Source organism: Fibroporia radiculosa, assembly GCF_000313525.1.
Source record: "Fibroporia radiculosa TFFH 294 genomic supercontigs, scaffold1422, whole genome shotgun sequence".
In the NCBI taxonomy this organism is placed as follows: Eukaryota; Fungi; Basidiomycota; class Agaricomycetes; order Polyporales; family Fibroporiaceae; genus Fibroporia; species Fibroporia radiculosa.
Window position 1 is genome coordinate 80,385 of NW_012133299.1, and position 13,347 is coordinate 93,731.

General features: G+C 51.3%; 5 protein-coding genes across 5 annotated transcripts; 3 read left to right on the top strand and 2 right to left on the bottom strand.

Moving 5' to 3' along the window:
• Nucleotides 1-384: 384 nt before the first annotated feature.
• Nucleotides 385-2,546, top strand: FIBRA_02797 (uncharacterized protein; the record flags this gene model as incomplete). The annotated part of the gene is made up of 11 exons (XM_012324650.1): nt 385-437; nt 494-580; nt 635-747; nt 813-1,011; nt 1,063-1,195; nt 1,253-1,600; nt 1,651-1,705; nt 1,760-1,787; nt 1,840-1,991; nt 2,053-2,266; nt 2,333-2,546. 11 exons carry the CDS (start codon nt 385-387, stop codon nt 2,544-2,546), a joined length of 1,596 nt encoding a protein of 531 aa, XP_012180040.1.
• A 679-nt stretch (nt 2,547-3,225) lies between these two features.
• FIBRA_02798 (uncharacterized protein) lies at nt 3,226-5,900 on the top strand (the record flags this gene model as incomplete). Its single annotated transcript, XM_012324651.1, has 8 exons — nt 3,226-3,352; nt 3,403-3,488; nt 3,541-3,635; nt 3,685-3,936; nt 4,002-4,374; nt 4,435-4,445; nt 4,543-4,643; nt 4,702-5,900. The coding sequence occupies 8 exons, from the start codon at nt 3,226-3,228 to the stop codon at nt 5,898-5,900; spliced, it is 2,244 nt and encodes a 747-aa protein (XP_012180041.1).
• A 137-nt stretch (nt 5,901-6,037) lies between these two features.
• On the bottom strand, nt 6,038-8,539 carry FIBRA_02799 (uncharacterized protein; the record flags this gene model as incomplete). The annotated part of the gene is made up of 8 exons (XM_012324652.1): nt 6,038-6,987; nt 7,040-7,167; nt 7,216-7,392; nt 7,450-7,511; nt 7,566-7,757; nt 7,806-7,878; nt 7,931-8,087; nt 8,296-8,539. The coding sequence occupies 8 exons, from the start codon at nt 8,537-8,539 to the stop codon at nt 6,038-6,040; spliced, it is 1,983 nt and encodes a 660-aa protein (XP_012180042.1).
• Nucleotides 8,540-9,171: 632 nt separating this feature from the next.
• Nucleotides 9,172-10,450, top strand: FIBRA_02800 (uncharacterized protein; the record flags this gene model as incomplete). The annotated part of the gene is made up of 4 exons (XM_012324653.1): nt 9,172-9,289; nt 9,338-9,668; nt 9,720-9,906; nt 9,959-10,450. 4 exons carry the CDS (start codon nt 9,172-9,174, stop codon nt 10,448-10,450), a joined length of 1,128 nt encoding a protein of 375 aa, XP_012180043.1.
• A 189-nt stretch (nt 10,451-10,639) lies between these two features.
• FIBRA_02801 (uncharacterized protein) lies at nt 10,640-12,070 on the bottom strand (the record flags this gene model as incomplete). Its single annotated transcript, XM_012324654.1, has 1 exon — nt 10,640-12,070. The coding sequence occupies one exon, from the start codon at nt 12,068-12,070 to the stop codon at nt 10,640-10,642; it is 1,431 nt and encodes a 476-aa protein (XP_012180044.1).
• Between the last annotated feature and the right edge of the window lie 1,277 nt (nt 12,071-13,347).

The following is a 13,347-nucleotide window of genomic DNA, read 5'->3' on the forward strand; positions in this document are numbered from 1 at the left end:
AGATATGCGGACGGTGACGGAAGCGGGACGCCATGATTGGATAGGGACATTCTTGGACATGCTCAATGTATATACCCAAACGTACTGTACACGTCAAGTGGTATTGTCTGCATATAGTCATCTGAACAGACAGTTGCTACAATCTGAACGCAACGTGAATAGGAGAAGGTTGTATTGTGCGGCTGCCCCAAGCTTGAGCCGCGCGGACGGGATGAAGATGATCGAATGCAGCCACCCGGATCAGCTGACAGCCGGCGGTGGGCCGGACCGCTGGGCTGTGGACGAACGAGGAGCAGCGCGAGCCATATGAAAGGTATGAGTCTCCTGCGAAATGCATTCCGGTCCTTCTCTCGCCTCCCGCCCTTCCGTCTTCGCTATTCAACCATGCCATCCCTCAAGCATGGCGAATTCGTCGGCTCTCTAGACTGTGGAACCACGTACGTGGCACCGTGGGCCTTCCTGCCAGGTCACACGCCTTACCTCTCTCCTCCAGATCCACCCGCTTCCTCGTCTTCGACAAATACGCCGACATCGTCGCGCAGTACCAGATTGAGTATCCCCAATATTACCCCGAGCCCGGGTGAGTCTCTCTGTCCCCCACACCTGACTCCTATCCCGCTGACCGCGGCGGCAGGTGGCACGAGCAGGATGCAGACGAGATCATGGACAGCTGCGACGTCTGCATCACCGAGGCGTGCAAGGCTCTCGAGACGGCAGGTTGGTCGAAAGATAGTATCAAGGTTATCGGTGCGCCATTCCGTCCCGAGTCTATCGCGCTCCACGTGACACTGACGCGACCGACGCGTTTGCAGGCATCACGAATCAGCGCGAGACCGCCGTCGCATGGAGCCGCAGCACGGGCAAACCGCTTTGTCGCGCGATTGTCTGGGACGACGGGCGCACTAAGACTACCGTCGCACATTTTGAGCACAAGCTGGCCTATGTCGGTTTGGAGCCAGAGCCAGGCGTTATCAGGAAGGGTAAGGACGGCGAACATGCCCTCAAAGATCTGTACGTCCTACCGTTCGTTTCGCCACTCGAGGAACCTCATATTCGGATTAGCACGGGCCTCCAGTTGTCCACGTACTTTTCCGCCATCAAGCTGCGATGGATGATCGACCACCACGAAGTCGTACGGAAAGCACACGAAGAAGATGATCTCCTTTTCGGCACGGTAGAGTCCTGGATTGTTTATGTGAGCCTTCAAATTTCCGAGTTCTTACTGGAGCTTACTATGCGTCCGACGACGTAGCGCCTGACCAACCGCAGCGTGCACATCACGGACGTTACGAACGCGTCCCGCACGCTCCTCATGAACCTGCGCACGCTCCAGTGGGACCCCGTGATGCTCAAGTTCATGGAAGTCAAGCCCTCCGTGCTTCCCAAGATTGCGTCTTCCTCCGAGATCTTCGGCAAGATCGCATATGGCGCCCTCGAAGGCGTCAAGATCGCCGGCTTGGTGGGAGATCAGCAGGGCGCCCTCGTCGGGAACAAGTGTTTGAAGCAAGGGGAGGCAAAGTGCACATACGGGACCGGCGCGTTCCTCCTCTTTTGCACCGGAGCCGATATCGTCTCCAGTAAGCACGGGCTACTCAGCACGGTAAGATCGCCTCTTTGCCGAGCTGTTCAAATGGCTTGAGTTTCTTCTAGGTAGCATATCAAGACGGTCCTACGGGAAAACCGATCTACGCCCTCGAAGGAAGTAGTGAGTTTGCACGACTATGGAACGTTTGTTCAGACTCACCGAACGTATTTGTAGTTGCTGTTGCTGGTAGTGCTATCAAATGGTCTGTTCAGCTAATCTACATCGTTGCCGACTGAATAACTTACACTGTCTAGGCTTCGCGATTCAATGGGTTTACTGGCGAATGCGGCGGAAATCAATACCCTGGCTGCATCCGTGCCACGTACCGGAGGGGTCTACTTTGTGCCCGCCTTTTCCGGTCTGCTCGCACCATACTGGGACCCTGGAGCGGGTGGCTTGCTTATCGGTATGCGACCGAATTTATTCCATGCTGTGGTACTAATATGCCTTCCGGTACCTATCTGCAGGCCTATCATCGTACACAACTCCTGCGCACATCTGCCGCGCCACTCTGGAAGCCAACGCATTCCAAACGCGTGAGATCCTCGAGAGCATGAAACTCGACTCGAAGAAGGAGCTCAAGCATCTGATGGTTGACGGCGGCATGACGAACGGCGACATGGCGATGGAGGTGTTGGCGGACATTGGTGGCTTCACCGTCGTCCGGCCTGAGATGCGAGAGTGCGCGCCGTTCATCTGCCCTCTGTGCTGCCGTTCTAACGCGTGATATCGTTTGCTCCTTTCCAGGTCCACCGCCCTCGGGTCAGCACTCCTCGCCGGATCTGCGATCCGCCTCTTTGGCTGGAACCTCAGTAAGCCCGAGACGCTCGTCGAGGTGAACACGAAGGGAACGCGCGAATTCAAGCCTGGTATGGCGGAGCTGCAGCGCGAGAAGAAGTGGCTGGGGTGGAAGCGAGCGGTCGAGCGGTCTCTTGGCTGGGAGGAGGGTATCGATGAATGATCGACCAATATAATACGATTATACATATCTTAGGTGGGAGGTCATGTTACGAATTCTTTGTAGTCCTGACATCTACTGTACAATCATCTGCAGCACTTATTGTATCAATAATCAATCATCGCTTGACGCAGCGGAAGGGGGAACCTCAAGTTGGACGGAACACGGACGGTAATACGGCCGCCGGAAGCGATGCGCGGCGCGAGAGGAAGGGGAAAACTGCCATTAGGACGTGAGGACCCGGTATCTATACATGCTCGTCCGCTGAGAAGAATCGCCGACACAGACAACATCACCAAACCCGGAAGGTGAGCTGCCTAAAGCGTATCTGGAAGCCGCGTCAAGTTGGTGTAGACCTCTCTCGAAATCGCGCGACCGTTCAAGTCTTCTCGTCAGTTTGAAATATATATGCGCGTAAATAGAGTCGATATAAACATGCATAATGTGATGGTAGCCCGAGAGAGAGAGAGAGAAAAGCAGTGAGAATGAGAAGGAAACTAGAAACATACTACCCGATCCCCCGATCGTCACTCACGTGACCGCGTCCTATGGCCTTGGTTAATTTGTGAGATCAACCAGTTCATCCCCACACTTCAACTGCGATGTTGTAATCGTCTGCTATCATATCTTCATCTCTTTTGCATTCTTAGCTTGTAGCCATTGCTATTTCGATGCTGTCTCAATGTCTCTCTCATGGTCTAAACGCAAATCTCGCTTGGCAGCCTTGCTCAACATAGACGAGGACGAAGATGCTCAAGCTCTCGCTCTGGATCGTATTCTACACGGACAGAATGTCATAGGGAAGACATGTAAATGCTCTCTTGTTCTCATGCCTGCTCTTAAATTCATAGACTTATAGCCAAGACGACCCAAATCGATTCGCTACGCTTCTCAGACGGCGATCTGGACGTTGTGGGCACACTGGAGTACGGGCAGTACGGAGTTGTGAGTAGTCTGATTCAGGTGTATGACTTGCACTGGAATGTTGCCCATGTAGATCGATGTCGTGACCTGCAAACTTGATGGCTGTGTATATGTCCGCAAGTCAACCGAAAAACGATTCGCACTGAAGATGCATGATGCAAGTGGCCGGTTTCTCTTTCTGATTCCTGACTCATCGGATACTCAACCAGCAATGTAGCCCGCAATTTGAACGGGATATTCTCTTGGCAGCACGAAGGACAGAATCTCGATGGGCACCGCATCTCCTTGCTGCGTTTCAGACATCAACGCATTTGAATCTTGTCATGAGCTACGCCGAGGGAGGAACACTTTGGGACGTCCTAGAATCTAGTCCTCATGACGGGCGAATCCTTGAATCGGATCTAAGGTGGTGGGCACCACAGCTAGTCAGCGCGATTGAATGGTGCCACTCGCAGGGTTTCGCGCATCGGTGCGGCCATGTCCAGCTTTAGGTGTTTGAGCACCTGTATCTTACAACTGGTTCGATCTCTCCAGAGATATCAAACCTCACAACTTCGTCCTTACCCCCGGTGCCAATGTCTTGTTAATTGACTTTGGTTCTGCCGCACCTCTCCTTCCCCCAGCATCTGACGGTAGTCAGGTGGTCCCGAAACAATATTGTCTCGTTCCGTGCGGGACTTGCGACTATATTTCTCCGGAGATATTACAGGCGCATGAAGAGGCTTTAGTGGCTTTGGAGATGGCTGACGATGATAATCTGCCGCCACCCCGGGATGGCGAAGGAGGGTATGGCCGCGAGACGGATTGGTGGAGTATGGGTGCAATGCTATATGAAATGGTATACGGCGTGGCTCCCTTTTTCGCTAAGGATATAAGACGGACCTATATCAAGATTACCGACCATCATGTACGCTTCAGAATTGCTTTGGGTCAACACTCAGCTAACCATCAAGGTGTATGATCATAGAACAACTTGCGGTTTGATAGACCGATCAGGATCTCTCATCATTTACAGGATCTTTTACGCAGGCATGACGCATATTTAATGTTCAGTCATCTCTCTGACCGATTACAGATTATTGACTAGTGCAGAACTGCGGCTTGGCCGCACCAGTGCCCACGAGATCAAGGAACACCCTTTCTTTGATGGGACTGATTGGTCGCGTCTACATGAAAGTGAGTTAACTGAGAAAGCCTAAGTAGCTAATTTTTGAATTTACAATCACCCGGTCAGCACAGAAGCCGGATGAACTTCATCTGCCCCAGTTTACGTATTCTACACCGGTAGTGGCTACTGACGTGTCTCAAGCGAGCCTACTTTCTCCCCAGGACGCCTCCGAATCTAGACCATTCGCTTTTTCGGCCTTGTTTCAGTCATCGCCTCCGTCTACGCAAGGCGCCTCTACGCACCTCTTGTCTCTATCTAACATGACTACTCGTTCCGCCATTCATGAGCTTCCAATCGCTTCCTTCATAGGCTTCTCGTGGGGACCATCGCAAGATGCATTCAAGAAAGCAGCGTCCCAAACGTCACCTATTCCTATAGATGTCAACACACCTCGACCCCTGCGCTGCTTCTCGGTGTCAACAACTCCATTCCTGCAGCCGCCTACTAAACAAGCACAAGCCACACCAATTATTCAGCGATACCCCTTCGCGACGCCGGTCCGTCCGAACTTAGCGACCCCCTATCAGACTCTTCCCCGTGCCAGTACTATCCGCCGCACCGCTCCCCGACGTGCGGTGTCAGATCGTGAGGCTTTGAAGCAGCTCGTCGACTGCGTGGGGATGAGCGCACGCAAAAAGGTGCTCGAGAGCGGTCGAAAGCCTCGCATCCTCACGTCTTTTAGCCGCTCGTCCACGCTCAAAGAGCTCAGATTTGACACCTCCGTGGCCGTCGTGGGCGCGACCGGCGGAGTCTCGTTCAAGGCCGAATCCGCCACCATTACCACACAGTCGGAAGACACGTTTGGCACGTCGTCTGTATTGTCCGGCATGGCCTCGATGTCTGCGGGCGCGGCGTCGGCCACGCAGGAGATTCTCGTTCCGGACCTAAGCTTCTCGGACGTGGACTCAGATATCCCGTATAGCCCCAGTCCCAGCCCTCGGCCCGGGTCTGCAATGTCGATTTTGTCACGGAGGAGCCAGACACCGACGACTACGAGCTTCAATCTCTTTCGAGCGGGCATGGTCAGCCAGCGCAGTGCGGACGGGTTCAAGAGGCCTACGCCCACCGCTGAGATGGCCCACTTCCCCTCTAGAGAGATTACACGGATAAACCCAAAAGACGCGGAGGCGGGGGAGCATACATCATATGTTTCGTATGATTTGTTTGACGATTTCGAGAAACGATATACCGTATTATTGGAAGATATTTCGGGATTAGAGTTGCGTTTGGCAAGGATATCGACCTCGTTCAGGAACTCATCATAACTTATTCCACCCTGTAGAAGCTCGGCATATGTGCCTGTAGTATGTATTGTACTGATTGCTGAGATGTCTTGCTAGCATTACCATATATCGGGATGTTCATTGCTACGCTCCATAAAAATAGCAAACAGAGATCCGATCTATCGCCCGAACTTCTTCAAGGGATCCGACTTTTTTCTCCCCCTCCCTGAGGCACCACCTCGTCCACCTCGCCCTCTACCGCGTCCGCGACCACGCGAGTTCCTTTTGTTGAACGGCACAAAGCCAGGATCACCGGTTGTGTCGCGCGTATCGACTTCTGCACCCGACCCAGACACCGGAGTAATCCGTGGTAGCAGGTACTTGGGCACATGCTTCATATGCGGCTGAACCCTAGTTGGATGCAACGGCTTGTCGTGGCGCAAATATTCTAGATCATTAGGATTGTCTTCAAAGTGCGCCTGAATGCCATAGGCGATGAGCATCGCTTTTGAAAACAGCAACAGGAGCGTCGTCACCTTGAGTTTATCAGAATTCAAAATCTCCGACTTGAGTTCCTTGATCCTTGCCTCCTTGATCGCGCTCCTCGTCACTGACCGCAGCGCATCTTCCATACGATACCGGAACGCCTCTACTTGCTTCATGTCGAAGCTGTACTCCTTGACCTGGCTCCCCCGTGCCGCCTGTTCCCGCTCAACACGCGCAAATACCTTCTCATCCTCCTTTGAACTTTCCACGCTGCCGACGACCTTATTGCGCCCCCACTGATCCCGCGGAATTACAAATGAGAGTGCCATGCCCGTACGCCCTGCACGTGCCGTTCGCCCTACGCGATGGGTGTATGAGCGCGCAGAAGTGGGGAGGTCGAAGTTGATCACGCAGGAGACATCGACAAAGTCCACTCCACGGGAGACACCATATTCGGCGTCATTGTTCCGCCGGCGCTGCTTACGCTTGGACGATTTGGATGAAGATTTGGCGGCAGTGCCTTCGGTCGCGAGTGTGTCCGAACGCCGTTTACGTTTGAGGGAAGAGCCTGAACTTGATGGCTGCTCTTTTTCTTCATCAGAGGCTGGCTGTCCCGAAAGCGTCTCACGCTGTGTCGTTGTATCTGACATCCATGTCAGCAAGTTGTAGCAGCGAAACCTATAACCTATGCCTACATTCATCATCATCTGACTCCGCGTGTGGTTCCTCTTCGTCAGAATCGTGTTCAGTGCGTCCAGCACTTTCGTCCGATGCAATGATGTAGTCGTAAACGCCCTTATTGAATTCTTGCACTGTGTGATATCTGCTCAGGATAAGAAAAACATCCTAAGCATAAGACAAGCGCGCAAACCTTGAATTGAGTGGCAGTTCCGAATTCAGTACGCAGCTCTTTATCGAGAATTGTTCGAGGAAGAGCTTCAAGCGGTAACATCGATCGACATCGTTTACGAACAGAATGCATTTGCCTTTAATGAGCCTCAGCTTGAGGATTACATAGACCAACAGAAATTTGTCCACTTCGGAGCAACTAAAAAAATTTGAAAATAAGCGGCAGCAACGCTTCGTTCTTGCCAGCCCAACTTACCGAACATAATATTGACTAAGATTTGCTGCTTCATCCTCGTCCTCCTCCAATTTGAGGATAACCTGTAAAGCGTTAGACTTCAAGGTGGCATTCCCTCAATGGTGGAGGTCACTCACGGGACTTCGAAGCACAAGACCTTTGAGCGCTTCTACATCTTCAGTCATAGTTGCGCTCATCAGGAATGACTGAAAGACTTTCGGAAGAAACCCTCCTTGGAATACTTGGCGAACGCTTTCATCATGCCCATAAGACAATATCAAGTCGGCTTCGTCGATGACCAATGTATCGAGCGCATCGAGCAATAATGCCTGAAATAATATCAGCATTTGCCTGTTGGTAAATAGTTTGAGCCCTACCTTCGACTGAAGCAGTGTCAATGCTCGCGCAGGCGTAGCAATCACGATGTCGGGATGATCGGACAATAGCGTCCTATCAAAGGGTTTGTAAATATTTTTCCAGATGAAGTCTACATTAAGCCTACTTTTGTAATTGGGTCGTTGAACCGGTGCAGATGTTGGCTATAGTCACTTCCTTGTCACAGTATGCAATCAAGCTGTTCAAGTGAGCGGAGACTTGTTCAGACAGCTCGCGAGTTGGGACTAGTATCAGGGCACGCGTAATCTGTCTTGAAGGATCCTCTACTGGCAGGTTCTGTCAATGGAGATTACTTGGATTAATTGCGGTGGTAAATAGGACTGGCAAGTAACGGCAAGACCTCCGTCTTGCATCGATGCACAGGCAGTCAATATAGCATTAGGCAGGGATAGTTGCGATTCTGCTATGCTGCCTCCCTGTGCACCTGTTCGCTAACTGACAAGGTCTGCATATAACGATCAGGACGCATACCCACAGCCTTTGCGTTCAACACCTTCTGCACTAACGGGATGCAATAAGCCGCAGTCTTCCCACTCCCAGTACGCGCACGAGCCAGAATATCACGATTTTCAAGAGCTAGCGGAATTGCCTTGGTCTGCACGAGGGTCGGCCGCGCGAAACCCATATCCGCCAGTGCACGAAGGAGACGGGCATCGAGAATATGGGAGAAAGAGGAGAACAAAGCCTTTGAGTCGACGAGCCGCGCATCTGGCATAGCAATACACCACTGAAGAGGAGCTGAAAAGCAAAAGCCTGTTACAGTGGAGAGCAAGGTCGTCCAATTGTCAGGGAGCTTCAGTTTTTCGTCTATTTCCGTATTTGGGCGTAATCGAATGCGCACGTGATGCGCATTTCGGGACGCGAGTCGGTGACGCGCCTTCGAGCCCGGAGATCCGACTTTTCTTGCGATTATCAATCGCAGCGGAACTTCTCTCAATATCAAACCAGTGGAAGCTCAACACAGCTGCTTCTCAAACATCTAGACAATATGGCAGATATATCAACAAAGCCTCCACAAGTGTCAGAAGCCGTCAGTAATGTCCCTTGTGCAATGTGAGCGAACGTCTAATACAGCGCGCAATTACAGGGTTACTAAATTTCGAATAGATGTAGAAGACAATTTTCCAGATATACTTGCCCTCGATGCAATATACCGTATTGTTCTCTCGTGTGCTTTCGGTCAGAGGTACCTATTGCCACGGCTCTCTTCTTATCGCAATCCGTTGTTCTGACTTATACGAATATTCCCAGTCGCACAACAACTGCTCAGAGAGTTTCTATCGTAAGGAGCTGGAGGTAGATATTCGAGGTGCTCCCTCCAGAACAGCTGAAGAAAGAAAGAGGATGATGGAATTGCTGAAGGAATTCGAGGAAAGCTCCGTGGATGATGATATGATGCTTGATGAGGAAGAGGAAGAGACTGATGGATCGGATTTGGCGCATAGGCTACATGGACTTGACCTTGGTAGGCCTCTTCACTCCTCGAATTGTCTAAAGCTCACCAATAATTGAGATTTGATACCACCTGACGAGCTGTGGAACGCCTTGACTCCCGCTGAGCGCGATAGGTTTCTAAAAACCATTCAAGACCCGGACGGTGACCTTGCACAACAGCTCCTTTCAAGCGAAGAACTGGAGAAGGCACGTATCGAGCCATGGTGGGAGGCACCGGTTGAACTCGAGTCAGACGACGCTTGGACTTCATCTACCAAGGGATCTACGGGATTACCGGCAAAAAAATATGGCACAAGTCCAAAAATCATGCACATACCTGCGTCGCTGGTCCGATCATCGCTCGAACCTGGAAAAACCCCGCTGCTGCTGTATAACTTGTGTAGTGTGGTGTAAGTGTCTTGCGTCCTTAAGCTTGGTGGACGCTCATAATGTACACTCAGCATTGTATACGCATATCTTACCCGATATTTCTCCATCTCTCCCATCTCTGTCATCGAAAAATCTGAACGAGAAGAGGGTCATCGAATCATCACACAACTTCTACCCTTTCTTACTGACCGCAAGTCCACCGTCGTACACTCATCATTATCTGGTGCGATAACTGACCTCTGGTCAAGATTCACGACAGTGAGTAATACCATCTTATATTCTCCGGTTCCGTCTACACCATTCATCACAGGGACAGATGAGCTCGGCATTCTTCGCGATCTTGTTGAGTGACGCGGCCAAATTGATTCGACCATTGTCCGTCTCTTTGATATCGTCCCCCAGCTCCACCCCTTCAGATGGTCTGTCAGGGGACTATTCCGATCTCAATAGCCACCCCAGCGCCAATATTCTCCAAGTTCTTTCCGATCTGTCCGGGATGTTCGACGAGCCAACACATGCCGATGATATTTCCATGTCATCTGTTCCTGTACCCAGGGCGAGCCACGCATTAAAACATAGTCACACTAAACACAAGCTTACCTTTTACGCTGCTCACACGTTGTCTGTTCCAAATCTTCTCTTACGTGCTCTTGCAGACGAAATTGCAGTCCGCGCCGGCAGAGTTGCTCGTGAGAATACTTATTTTAAAGACGATAAATCAACCGAGAGGGCGCGAGGAGGAAACAGTTCGTCTCACATTGCAAGAACAGGCGGCTCGCGCATAGAAGAAGTGAATGAATGATTAACTTATACACAATTCAAACCATGTTTGGCTTTTATCTACAAGTGGGTATCTGCGGCCGTTCATCACGCGCCTAAGTTTCAATATCCTACAGCGTCATCCCTGCCCATGACGGAATACAAAATCAAACTTCGACCATCAAGAAGTCTCAATAACCGATCATACGAGAAATTCTTGATACTCTGTTTGTTAAGGTTCGGGGACACGGTCGTTTCCTCCGTGTCTTGCACTGTCTCTCGATTTACTTCCGTCATCGAGTGCCATTGGTGGGCAAGCTATACCATAGGAACCTCGAGCCAAGGCGTCGAAAAGGGCGCTACATATCGTCGTGGGGCCCAATTCAACTCTGGATAGATGGGGCCACGTGGAGAAAATATCGCGCCAGACGTGCGGGGGTAGGTTTCCCTTCTGTTTGCTAATCGCTAAACACTCCACCGGGGCAGCGGAAAATATGTCGGCGATTTTGACGACTGCATCTGCCAATCGATAGTCTGCGCCATAGAATCGTCGAATATGAATGTCGATATCGGGTGCTGATAACTCGGAGCCCTGCGACCCATGTGCTCGAGGGACGCTCCACGTTCGCAGGGAGAAGTCTTGCCAGGATGAGCAACATATCTCGATGGACGCTGCGGTCTTTATGGAGGATATATTCAAGCGTGGGAGAAAGGACAGGCAGGACAGGCTGTATGCGTCCGTCTCGAGCTCGACTGACACATCAAGCGTGAGTCGTGTTGTCGGTGGGTACGAGAGAAGATGAAGGAGGCAAAGTACATTGGTGAGCGGGGCGGAGAGGGTGAGATCTCTCAGACGCGGGAGGGAAACCTTGCGAGAGGAGAGTGCGCGGCCGCCGATGAGGCCGACCCTGATCATGCTCAATGACCGTAATTGAGAACATGCGTCAAGCATGTCGCAAAATCGTTGCATCTCTTCATCTCCGGAGGATATCGGCAGATCAACAAGCTCGAGACTCGTCAACACCGCGAGTCGTGGGGATGATGATGAAACATAGACGGATTGTAGCCTCAAGGAGTGGAGACGAGGAAAGTATTCGTCAGTCGGCTCGAAAAGGATCTGCTCCGGCTCTGTCCCGTGTCCTCGAAGGGCGAGGTGCTCCAGCCGCTCCATGGGAGCATTTACCAGTGTAAAAGGGAGGGAAAACAGCGAGTCGTTGTCGAACCCCATGCTGATGCTAAGGTGAACAATTCGCTCCACGTTCGACTTGATTGCTTGTACCACAGCTGCAATATCGCTTTTTGACTTAAAATCCTGCATGAACACACGCAAGAGCGCATCGCCCGACCGATCTAAGAATGTTTCCACACATTGCAGGGAGGCGAGCCCAGTGTCGATGGTAGACCAGAGCATGGGTGTTGCGAGTGCGACGTCTCGCCAATAATTGCATACACTTGTGACGGAGAAAAGATCCATGGGCTTATCTTCATCGACGATGTACTGGACGACCTCCACCAGCAACTCGTTAGGGAGTCGGTTGGCAGGAACGATAGCATTGTGACGAGCTGCCGCCATCCGTACATTCTCCGTCTCCCATATCGGCTTCTCTCCTCTCGTAATTGGTACGTCCGAGCCTTGCGTGAGAGTGTCGTGCGGGGTATCCATTCTGTGTGGGATAAATTCGGTGTCTATAAGATTAGATAATTGATAGAGTCTATCAGTCGCCGACGATTGCCTTCCATAGAGAACGGGAACTTACCAGCGCACAGGATGGTGTAGCGGCGAAGGTGGGTGCAAGAGAGATGGCTGGCTGGAGTTGACATTGGGTTCAGGATTAAAGCTACGTCGGAAATGGTGCGGCTAGAGTCTCGGAAACCTTCGGCCGCCTTGTTGCAGAAGGCCCCATGACCATGGCATTACGTATCTTTAAGCCACCTTACCGAAGAGCTCATCGTCTTGATACAACCCCGTGGTTCATTTGCTATATTAATGTACACCTATCTGTTCAGGTTGGTGCTTAATCGGTTCATGCCTTGGAAACGACCGCCACAGAGTTCATTTCTTACTACAAATTAGGGCTGGAAGGATGTCGGCAATAGCCGTATGATTCGACAGGGCATCACAAGTGCCTACAATTGACTTGGAGAAGATATTTATGTACAGTCATCAAATTCGGCTGCGACATGTTCGACTCGGCAGTGGAAACGTCAAATCCTCTGGCACGGCTTTGTGATGAAAATACTCCGCAGTGTCAGGTGCAGTATTCTGATTCAGGGCCTCAAGGATCAAACACTTTTGATAAACAGGTACCGTACATCTTATTAGGATCAACGACCACGCGACTCTCGTTGGACGACAACGTGTTGAGCGCACTCAAAGTGCGTTCGCATCATCTACTTATAACTCTAAGTTCATACATCTCATCGCGAAAGCGTCAGGCGTCGTCGTCAGAGATCTTCTGCGCCCCAACGTCGCGTATAAGGGCTTCTTTGAAGATGGACGCGCGCGCTACACATACTAGGAATTGTCGTCAGCGTCGGTGCATTTAGCAGACATCCAGATGAATCTAAAGATGCTAATGAGTTGGCGCTTGAATTTTCTGGCGCAGAGTCCTGCATCATAAAGCTTCTTCAGGCCATCGCAGAGCCCCAAATCCTTATCCTCTGACATGGACTTGGCAGAGTGATTCATTTGGGGTGTATCACGACAAGGAACCGGATTTCCCGGCCTATTTTCTGGTTCGGCCCAGCGAGTGACGAAGCGCTCGACGTTCTGCAGGACCTGCGTAAGACTACAGCAGCCGTATTCGGGCTACTCTCTTGGACTCTCCAGATGTTTACAAGCTTGGCACGCCTATACAATAATCGTGTCAGGCAAATCGGATTAACTTACCATTCGCATTCGCATTCGCATTCGCATTCGCATTCGCATTCGCATTCGCA